The sequence below is a fragment of the Equus caballus genome, chromosome 3, assembly GCF_041296265.1.
Source record: "Equus caballus isolate H_3958 breed thoroughbred chromosome 3, TB-T2T, whole genome shotgun sequence".
Lineage (NCBI taxonomy): Eukaryota > Metazoa > Chordata > Mammalia > Perissodactyla > Equidae > Equus > Equus caballus.
In genome coordinates this window covers 44,569,820-44,581,636 of record NC_091686.1, presented here as the reverse complement: position 1 = coordinate 44,581,636, position 11,817 = coordinate 44,569,820, and the positions used below count along the sequence as shown (strand labels likewise).

At 37.6% G+C, this 11,817-nt stretch overlaps 1 protein-coding gene across 1 annotated transcript; it reads left to right on the top strand.

The window, feature by feature from the left end:
- Positions 1-221: 221 nt before the first annotated feature.
- LOC138923433 (uncharacterized) lies at positions 222-10,798 on the top strand. The gene is made up of 2 exons (XM_070262192.1): positions 222-299; positions 9,480-10,798. Exon 2 carries the CDS (start codon positions 9,662-9,664, stop codon positions 10,319-10,321), a length of 660 nt encoding a protein of 219 aa, XP_070118293.1. The 5' UTR covers positions 222-299; positions 9,480-9,661; the 3' UTR covers positions 10,322-10,798.
- The last annotated feature ends 1,019 nt before the right edge of the window (positions 10,799-11,817 follow it).

Here is an 11,817-nt window from a genome sequence, read left to right as displayed (position 1 = left end):
AATGTAGCAGTTCCAGGATTTGCTGTGGTCCTCGTGAGCGCTCTCCACCCAGGCAGTGGCCGTGAAGAGTTAGAGTGGAGAAGCCGTGGTAGCATCATAGCTCTGCACTGGATCGGCAACCAGGGTAAATCTATTCCTCAACATCCCCCTGTAGCAGCATTCTGATAAATGAGTAAAGGAAACACCCACGTCTATAATTCTCTCACTCCCCTGTGGAGATTACACAGCTGGCAGACGGACTCGGTCACCACACTCTCGCGCCTCGCCTGTACAAACTGTGAGTGAAACATGACAGGAAGGTAAGGGGTTCTCGTAAAATTTATTTTCATTTCCAAGCATGAGTAAATCTGATGTGACTGCTTTTGCTTATAACCCATTAAACGGCATCCCCTTGCCCTTTTTGCATGTCAGGACTGCAGAGTGCGAAAGTGGAGAAACCAGATAGAGAAATCCAGTCTCCGTACCTCATCGCCATCCTTCAGAGAGGGCTTCCATCTGTCTTTCTCCATTGCTAAGAATAAATAAGAAGTAACTAAGAACAAACGTGACTTTTTTCATCCATTATGATTTATCAGTCACCTCTTGCCCCATACACTGCTCACTGGCTTCTGCTGAAAATAAAAATAACTGAGGGAGGTGGGTCAATTCACAGAAGAGCAGCCATGATAATATGGGAGGAGAGGAATATAGGGAATCCTAAAAATGATAACAATCACCATTTGATCTTTTTTAAAATAGGGATGGGGTTCGAATTTTTCTGTGTTTCTGTAGCAGGACTACTTATAGATCAGTATAAGGAAACAAGCTCTGAGAGTGGAACCGCTGCCCGCTCTGTGGCTCCTGAAGTAAAGGCAAGGTCAAGTCCCCTGATCACAGAGCAGCTTGTGAGTGAGGGATAAAGAAGCTGGTCCTCCTTCAGTTCTGCATGTGGCAAAATGTGTGCATCGTTGCTTTGACATTAACTGGACTTTGGTGCCCATAAGAGCCATGTGGACTTATGAACGTGCAAGAAGGGCTTCAAGTTCATAGATTTGCACATTTAGAAATTAATTTACTATATTCTCCATTATTCCTCCTTTACCATTATTGTAAAAAAAGTACAGCAAGTATGTGTGTTTAAAGAAATATGACATTCCGGGTATGTGAATAGCTACAGAAATCATATCTATACTTCCTCTATTTATAATCTAAAATAACACCAATCTTTGGCAAAATGTTGAAGTCAGTGTTAGGAGAGGTGTATTTTTATTGACTGCAAGCAGCAAATTACCTAGGAGCCAGGGGAATGAGTCAGCAGCATTTTAATAATTCTATTTACTCTGAGAAAACCAAATAGCAGGTTTCCATTGAATAAATATGATTCTATGTTTACTCAGTGACAAATACAAATTGGAAAATAAAATTGTTTTTCAGCAACTCCAAAATCACATAATCCACCCTTGGAAATAGAATTCTTCCTTACAATAGAGTTTGGGAATTTTTTTTAAGTACTGCGGAATCTAATCCTTGATATGTTTGAGCAGTAAATTTCCTTTGGTCCCTATTTTAGTCATTTCCTACATTCCATGAACAGGATATGGGAGGAGTCACTGTTCCCCATTTATCTAATCTATCTCTAACCTTGGAAACTAAAGGTTAAATTCAGCTCCATTCTTGCCCATGGGCTGACAGATGGGTCCTTCAGCCATAGCAACCACCCACCTAATTTTCTTTATGAGGTATTATCCTCTCCGGATAGCAATGGTAACGGGCTAGAGGGAAAACATCTATGTCTCCCATTCAAAAATACCTGGAAGCTCTCTACTGTAAGCAAAGAGAAACCGTAATAGAATGTTTATCACTGCAAATAGCTTCCTGGTAGTAGCACAGAAATATGAATTTTTCTATCGTAATAATTATCTTCTTTTCTAGGGTGAAATTTTAATTGCTAAATGTTTAACTAATAATAGCATAATAAGAATAATCTCCTTCCCTTCATGTATAAAGATGACGGTCTTGATCTTGCAATATTGGGCATATAATCCAAATTATTGTCTAGTAATGAGGAGACTTTAGAATTTTCTATTTATTGTAATGAAAATGGGAAAGAAATAGAAAAAATAATACTTGGCTTACAGGAAAAATCTGGAAGGAAATTGTGAAAGGGAATTCCTAACTTTACACTGATCGTTTGTGGTCTGTACAGGGACAGAATACAAACAGAATAAGAAAATAAGGATTGAAAGCATAACCACTTTCAGGGTCAAAAGACTTGAGAAAGCATTGTGTCACTTACCATTGGTCTGTGGATGGCTAAACTTCTCACTCTTTGTAAATGAGAGAAGCAGTTTTTCACTTTCCTCACCAGCTACATGACATCATAGCCCAAAGGAGCTGCCTCTTGCGAAAATTAGTGATTAACCTGGGGTTCTGGGAGTTTGCTTTTCTTATTGATAGAAATCACCTCAACCTTGGATATTTGTCCCAGGATGCAAATGGGAAGAATAACAAATTAGGAATAAATCCAGGACTGGAAATGTAATCATGGTAAAAAAAAAAAAAACGCTGTTATAGGTAAATTCTTCAGTTTATAAACTGCTAACAGTTCTCGTTCACTGTCATCTTGCTTAAGAAGTGATTGTCTTCCATATTCTCTCAGGTTTGAATTCTAGAAGTAAATTTTTAGATATTATTTAAGGACAAAAGAATACTAAGCATAACTTTGAAACAAACTCATATGGTGATAAAGAGCACCCTCACTCCCAAACTGAAATGTGTTGGAATCCACGGCCTTTGGATAAGAAGTGAGTCTGGGATCTAATCTGACTCTTCATTCTCCATCTTCCACTCTGAAAGAAGTCAGAATGACCTTGTGACTGCAAGGTTATTGGAGGCAAGAGAAATGCAGATCAGATTATATTCATAAACTTTTTAGAACTCTTTGAAAGACAACACAAATAGAGCTATAATTAAATGTGCATTTAGAATTAAAATTCAAAAGGAAAGATTAAAGATTTGACTATAAGATCTGAAACCATAAAACTTCTAGTAGAAAACATAAACAGTCCGTTTTTTGACATCGGTCTGAGCAGCATATTTTCAAGTACCGTGTCTGACTGGGCAAGGGAAACAATAGAAAAAATAAAGAAATGGGATTACATCAAACTAAAAATCTGCACAGCAAAGGAAACCATCAACACAATGAAAAGACAACCTAACAATTGGGAGAGGATATTTGCAAACCATATACCTGATAAGAGGTTAATATCCAAAATACATAAAGAACTCATACATAGCAACAACAAAAAAAACTAGCAACCCAATTAAAAAGCAGGCCAAAGATCTAAAATGATATTTCACCAAAGAAGATATACAGATAGTCAACAGGCACATGAAAAGATGCTCAACATCATTAGTTATCAGGGAAATGGAAATCAAAACTACAATGAGATATCACCTCACTCCAGTTAGAATGGCTATAATTAACAAGATAGGAAACAACAAGTGCTGGAGAGGATGTGGGGAGAAGGGAGCTCTCATACACTGCTGGTGGGAGGGCAAACTGGTGCAGCCACTATGGAAAGCAGTGTGGAGTGTCCTAAGAAAATTAAGAATAGAACTACCATATAATCCAGCTATCCCACTGCTGGGTATTTATCCAAAGAACTTGAAAACACAAATGCATAAAGATACATGCACCCCTATCTTCATTGCAGCATTATTCACAATAGACAAGACTCAGAAGCAACCTAAGTGCCTATCGAGGGACAAATGGATAAAGAAGATGTGGTGTATATACACAATGGAATACTACTCAACCATATAAAAAGATGAAATATTGCCATTTGTGACACCAAGGTTGGACCTTGAGGGTATTACGTTAAGTGAAATAAGTCAGACAGAGAAAGTCAAATGCCATATGATTTCACTCATAGGTGGAAGATAAAAACGACGACAAACAAACAAATAGATACAGAAATTAGATTCGTGGTTACCAGAGGGGAAGAGGGGAGGACAACAGGGGTGATAGGGCACATGTGCGTAGTGATGGATTGTGATTAGTCTTTGGATGGTGAACATGATGTACTCTACACAGAAATCAAAATGTAACGATGTACACTTGAAATTTATGTAATGTTATAAGAAATTGTATAATGTTATAAGAAATTTATATAATGTTATTGTTACTGCAATGGAAAAGATAAAAAATAACTTTTAAAAAGGATATGGAGGGCTGGCCGAGTGGCGCAGCAGTTAAGTTCGCACGTTCTGCTCCAGTGGCTCCGGGTTTACTAGTTTGGATCCGGGGTGTGGACCTGGCTACTTATCAAGCCATGCTGTGGCAGGCATCCCACATATAAAGTAGAGGAAGATGGGAACGGATGTTAGCTCAGGGCCAGCCTTCCTCAGCAAAAAGAGGAGGATTGGTGGCAGATGTTAGCTCAGGACTAATCTTCCTGAAAAACAAAACAAACAAACAAACAAAAGGATATGGAAAATACTTACCCTATAAACAAATGTGAAATGAAAAGCCTGCAAAAGTAAAGCATTCACTAGCGAAATATCATAAAGTTAGATGTAATTCACATTTTAATAAAGGAATAGCCATAAATTGTGTCTTCTGAAATTCAGTTGCCTAAGCTAGGTCTTCACCTTGTGAAAATTTACTTCACTGTGGGACACTCCTAGCAAACAGAAAGAAGCCAAGGCTGACTCTGCCTTCCTCCCCCTGATGACAAGTCTTCTCCCAGGAGAGTCAGCTTCTCTTCAGATAGAAAAGAATCTTCTTATGAGACCTTTTAATAATCCAGATAGTTCTTTAACACCCTCAGTCTCCATGCAGAAGATCTCACCAACATTCCTTTAACAAGCTGGTGGTCTCTGATCCTATGAACTTTCCTGTCTTTTACAATTAAATATATTTTCCATATTAAATACCAGAAGCATTTAATAATAATCGCTTTATAGATGAATTGTGATTATCTTTTAATTAATCATGTAATTACTTTTACTGTGATATGGTGTTCAATTCACAATCTTCTGATCTTAACTTTATTTCACAAACAGCCTTTCCAACCAGAGAGAGTGCACAGTTGGATAATGTGTAGCTATTATATTTCTCCATGTAAACTGGAAAGATCTACCAACTGGTTTGTCAATAAAAAGAATTGGTCACCGAGGTTGGGGTGGAACTGAGCCTGCACGTGTAAAGGGAGCCAGTTTTCAGAGGTGGCAGTCCTGGAGGAAGGAGACCAAGTGAGCCATTACTGAGATCTGAAGTATTTTTCCTTCATTCTTGTTTCTAAATCCAAACTAGCACATCTAACAAATCAAACTGGTTGCCATAACTAGAAGCCTCCCTCTTGTCATCTCCCCGTCCTGTGTCCTATGATTAGTTCCCTGATATGCCTGTGGCTTATTACTCTCTTTCATCTATGTGCCTTAGGCTACCTGGTTAGCAGACCATATTTAATTGGCATGGAACTCCCATTCTTAAGGTTAGAATTATGGATGATGTCTCTAATGGCTTTGAATAGTGGCAATTTGACCCTTTGGCTGAGTGATGTATAAGAATTGATTCCTGCTTATTCTCTTTCTGGGAGAGGAGAACATGTAGGAAGTAAGGACTATTCAAAATTCAAAAGAGCAGAAGGGTTCCAGGAACAAAAATAGTCAAACATGTCACTTATCAACAGTTTACTCTGCATCTAACAGAAAGATAAGCCTTTGCATTGGAAGAAAACCCAAGCTTGAACAAAACTCAGAAGGTCTGGCTTGTAATCATGGCATTTCCCAATATTTAGGTGAGTAGCTCAGGGAAAAGCATCCTTTCTGCATCTAAACTTGTGGCATTCTAAGAGCCAGACATGAAGTCCAGGTCTTGGATAATATGTCAAGTCAAGACTTAGTGGAAATTTTATTTTATATGTAAAATACTATAGTAGTACATTAATATGTATCTTAAAATATTTTTGGGTTCTGTCACAACTTCTACAATTTCTAGATGCCCTTTCTCCTCTTATTTAGGAGAAATCAAAAGTCACAGTTTGAAAACCCTAGGATATAGTTCAGGAAACGATTCAACTTCTGTCATTGATATAAATATATACCTATACCATTTTCTATTTTATAAAATTCCAAATATATCTTTAAAACTTAAGAGGAAAAAACCAACAATAACCTCATTTGCCCATTCAAAAAGTAGTCATCACGTGAGACATAGTCTTTTATGGGCGAGGAAGTATTTCCCTGAGCATTCCCAAGGTGAGAAGTTTCCACTTTAAGGTCCCATGTAGAAAGAGGGTGTGGTGACAGAACAAGATGGATGATCTCCATATGAGCCAGTCTTGGGTTTTGTAACATTAAAACACAAAATAGCTTTACTGATTACTGCATTTGAATTATAGGTTCAAATGGACTGTGAGTTTCCATTAATAATGCTGAAGGCTCTAAAGATAACAAGCTGTAAAATCGCAAAGTCTGTGGGTAGTCACATTTTCATCCATTCAGCAATTTTCTCCTGTTAAATATTTTTGGTGCAAGCATAAAATTTGTGAAACGAGGATTTTTTTGGAACTGGCTATAGTACAGAAATACTAGGAAGCTCCCCATCCTTGGTCTCTGAATGAAAATTCTGAGGACAGAAAAAATTATCTCACTCACTTCATGAAAACTGTGGGAATGATAAACAGCCTTTGGGGAAGTCTTGGTTGTTTTTCTCTCCTTTTCTCTGCACTCATTTCTCTTGAAAGTAAGATGTTCAGGGCATGATTGAAGTGAGACACTGTGTAGAAGGTGGCAAAGGGAGTTTGTGTGGGATCCAGACAAAGCCAGGACCATTAGTTAGAGCTATGGCAGTTTCATTGTTTTTGTCCATAGGAAAAATTCAGAGGCTAGTGCTAATTCACTTCTGCTTTCAAGGGAATTCAACCTGAATGCTGTGTTTGCAGAATTCTAATTATCTGATCTTAATCCCAAAGAAGTCAGAAATTCCAGTGTGAATACTCCACAGCAACTTCAGCTCTCCCTCTCATGCATAAGGATTATCTTGGGACACAGGGCCTCTTATTACATGGTTGTGTGATACAGTGTCTCAACTACTCTGAAAATACTCAGTTAAAGTGGGTACCATTTTGAATCTGTGTCGCTGACTTTAATGGTACACTTTCATCTATTTGAAAGGGGAAAAAAATGGAAGTATCAGAAGAAAGTTTTCAACATGCATAAAGATGTTTTATAGTTTCACTTTAAGGTGACTTTTCAGCTTAAATTTCTTTTTCATTCTTCTCTATAAATATATGTATTACACATTTTGGAGAAAAACTCCAATTTAAGTCTAAAGTAAATTGGGCCAATTAATTACAAATTTTTGGGTTAAATTCACATTCTTAAATGATTTGAGTTGGGAATATATTCAAGAATTGTCATAAAACTCAAGAAAAATGTTCAGTTTCTACATATCAATAAAGACTGAATTAGCAATTATAGAGAAAGCATTAGAAAAGTAATTACTAAGGATTGTAATTTCACTTATATTTTAGACTTGATGACTTCTCTCTGAGCCAGAACAAAGGTAGTCTTAATTCAATTAAATGATATATACTCATTTCGTAGGCATATTTGCTATTCCACACTTTTGCCAGTTTTAATGTGGCATAAGTAGTGTGCCATTTGGAGCCAGGCAGATTCGAGTGTGAATCCAAATTAAACCCCTTGATAGCTGTTTATATTAGCCTCTTTCTAACTCGATTTTCTCATCTGTAAAATGGAATAATGACACTCATCTCTCTATTTTGAAATAATATAGTGAAAGCATTGAACATAGGCTTGCACACAATAAATAGTTAATATATATTATTCTCTCCTACACTTTCCTTACATGTATTAAAGTGTTATCGTGTATATGTGAGATAACTTTCCTCCAAAAAAATACAGAAAATAGTCTGAGGAATTAAGTGTTGTATACAGGAAAAAATGCAGGCTTTGGAATTATAGAGATTTGATTTAATTCTTGGTTTTACCATCTCTTTCCTAAATTTGTGATTTCCAAATCTCAAGCTTTGCATTGATGAAATGGGGATAGCAATTTCTCCCTTGTAAGATTTTGAGTGATTAAATGTGCAAAGTGCCCAGCATAATGCCTGTCACTAGGTAGAGCACCAACGAAAGGTCACTGACATTATTTACTGTTCGAACTTTTGTTTAAAGAGGACAATGTCAGTATTATCAGAAGTCATGCTGGAGAGAGATCAGTCATGAGTGGAGTGTAAGAAATAAAAGTAAGAAGACTAGGAATTAAAAAATTGTAATGAAAGAACAGAAATATAACTTTTGTTACAACTTTCATAATGAAAATAAGGACTTAATCTTAACTTAATAAAATCTTGTATTAATTGGAATATAACATATATTACATTGCTTTTGTCACTTAACACTTCGGTTTTCAAAATAAAACACACACATATATATGCATTGTATTCCACATTTTTCATTTCTTACCTGAGAGAAATAAATTTCTTTTTCTCCTCAAAATGAGTATAAGTACGGCAGTATTTCATGGGAAAATTAAAGTCTGACAAAATTACATAAGGATTATTTTTGTCATTACTTATATGAGACTCTAACTTTGACAGTTTGCAATCATTCATTAGAAGTCATCATACCTTCCTCTTTGTCACACCAGACAGCATGTATTACAAATATCTTAAATAGGGATTAAAATTCTTTAATTTCCGTTCTTTGTTGACATTTATGGTGAATCCTTTGCCTATTATACATACAAAAGATAAATCAACTAATCAATTATCCTTGTTAATTTGGTACACTTAAAAGGTCTACCATATGTTTAGAATGAAATGAGAATTCGTTTATTTTCATCTGCCTTCCAGCAACACAGATTATTGAAGTCCTCTATCCATATATACTTCCTATCTTTCTTCTGTATTTGTCTCATAGTCAAGGAGGAAAGGTTTTCAAATATCCATGTTGGAAAGCCCATTAAGAAGTGCTAAAGAATTAGAGCTCTTCTGTCACTACCCCATTGAACTCTACAAGGACTTCCATGAAAGTGATTTAGATTCGTTTTGGAATGTGTGCGTCTATCTCCTTCACATTCTTTTGCCAAAGCCTCTCATAAGAATGCTCCTTATAGGTAGCACAAGGTGGCCAGTTTTAATGTTAGGAAAAATGTAATAACACAGGGAACACAAAATTAGAACTAAAATTGAGCCATTATGTATGGCTTTATTCAGACCTCATTAGCTGGAGGGAAAGGGGCAGTTCAGACAATTTGATAAGACTTCAAGGTCAAGTTTAAGGTTTTTGTTAAGATTTCAAGGTCATTCTTAAATCTGTGGAGGTTAGAAAGACTTTAATCTTGAGCACAATTCAGTCATGCTATTTATTCAACAAATATTTATTGAGTGTTTCCTGTGTGCCAGGCACTCTTCCAGTTTCCAGAGTCAACATGAATGTAACAGACAAAAATCCTTATCTTTCAGAGTGATGTCTGCATCATGGAAGAGTGAGTTGTTCCCTTTGTCACTCCCCTCTAAGTTACAAGCAATCAGACAACCACTGACCAAAAGAGGATTCCCTATGCAGCACAACCAGATGCCTAAGAGATCCATGCATCTATGCATCTGAAGGTGGCTGGATTGGACCCCTGGAAGGCAGTTGAACTATGGCTACAGTTCCCCTACCTCCCCAAGCAACAGCAATCCAGGATGTGGATCCTCCCACTGGCACCTGCATCTGTGGGAGGACACTGCAGGAGCAAAACCAGCAGGTGTGGCTTGGTCTCTGTCCATCCCCCAAAGGACCCAGTGTGCACACCCCAACACCTTCCCCTGGTAGTGGTGCAGTCTTTTCAACAGTGGGGACAGTGTACAAAACTCAAATTTTCCTGGCTTCAGAGGAGTACCTTGACATGAGTTTTCATAAAGCACCAGCTAGCACCAGACTAGAGGCTGCACAAGCAGGCAGCAACAACAACCCCTCTCTGCTTAGTCTCTGCACCCCACCCCAGTGGTGGCAGGTGGAACCTGCGACCAGAGGCTTCAGGAACCACAGCAGAACTGATGACCCAGGCCACAGTTGTGACACCCCCAACACTGCTTCCACTAGCAGCAGGGGCTTCATACAAGTCCCCAGGCCCCCAACAGTGACAGCAACCTTGGTAAATCCAGTATCCTTGGCAATGATTCTGCCGGAACCCCCAGACAACCTGGAAGCAGCAGCCACAGGTGGTGCATGGGGCAGCAGTCAAGCCCATGGAGAACCAGTGGAAGAACACAAAACCAAGGTGACCCCAGAAGCAACAAAAGTGCACACAGCCTTGTGACCCTGGTGGTGATACCTGAGACAGCAGAAACATCATGAGCAGCAAGGCACCACCAACCTTAGAGGCACAAGCAGAACAAGGTGGGCACTGACAACACCTCTAGCAGAAGCAATGAAGGATAGAAAGAGCAGGCTCTCAAATACAACCAGAAGCAGCTCAGAAGCAGAGTAACAAAAGCCATCCCAAATAAGAAAGGTGATTACTACCACAAATGCACCAGCAGAGGATCAATTCACCTAGCACCATGAAGATCTACAGTAACATGGCAGAATAGAAAGAGACAGACAACTCTCCAGAAACCAAACTTGAAGTCACAGAAGATTACAATCTAATTGGTAAAGAATTCAAAATAGCTGTCATGAAGAAACTCAAAGAATTACAAGAAAACTCAGAAAGACAGTGCAATGAGCTCAGGAATAAAATTAATGAATGGAAGGAGTACTTCACCAAAGATATTGAAATTCTAAAAAAAAAAAACCCAGAAATTCTGCAGATGAAGAACACAATTAATGGGATGAAAAGTAAAGTAGAAAGCATTAAAAATAGAGCAGACCAAATGGAAGAGAGAATTAGTGGACTTGAAGATAGAAATCTAGAAATGTTTCAGGCAGAGGATGAGCAAACTAAGATTTTTTGAAAATGAAGAAATTCTGTGAGAAATATCCAACTCAATTAGGAAAAGCAACATAAGGATAATAGGTATCCCAGAAGGAGAAGCAGAGAAAGAAGCAGAGAGCTTATTCAAAGAAATAATAGCTGAGAACTTCCTAAACAAAGGGAAAGAATTGGACATACAAGTACATGAAGCTAAGGGAACTCCTAATTATGTCAACGCGAAATTACCTTCTCCAAGACATACAATCTTAAAACTGTCAAAAGTCAATGACAAAGAAAGAATATTAAGGGCAGCAAGAAAGAAGAAAATCACCTCAAAGAAACCCCATCAGGCTTTTGGAAGATTTCTCAGCAGAAACTTTAAAGGCCAAGACAGAGGAAAGACATACTCTAAATACTAAAATACAAAAGCTATGAGCCAAGAATGCTCCATTCAGGAAAATTATTCTTTGGGTATGACAGAGAAATAAAAGCTTTCCCAGAAAAAAAAAAAAGCTTAGGGAATTCCTCGCCACTAGACCTGCCTTACAAGAAATCTTGAAAGGAGTCTTCCCCTCTGAAACAAAAAGGCAAAGGTTTACAAAGCTTTGAGTAAGGAGATAAATAGAATCAGAAAATTGCAGCTCTATATCAGAATAGGTTAGTAAACATTTAATTATAACATAAAGGATAAAGGGAAAGGAAAATATCAAAAATAACTACAAGCACTTCAAGTTTGCCACAAACTTGCAACAAAAAAAAAAGATAATTTGTGACTACAAAAACATAGAAGGGGAAGAGGAAAAGAATGTAACATAGATAGACTAAAGGAGATTAGAGGCTATCAGAGAAAGGACTATCTCATCTATGAGATCTTTTTCACAAACCTCATGATAACCACA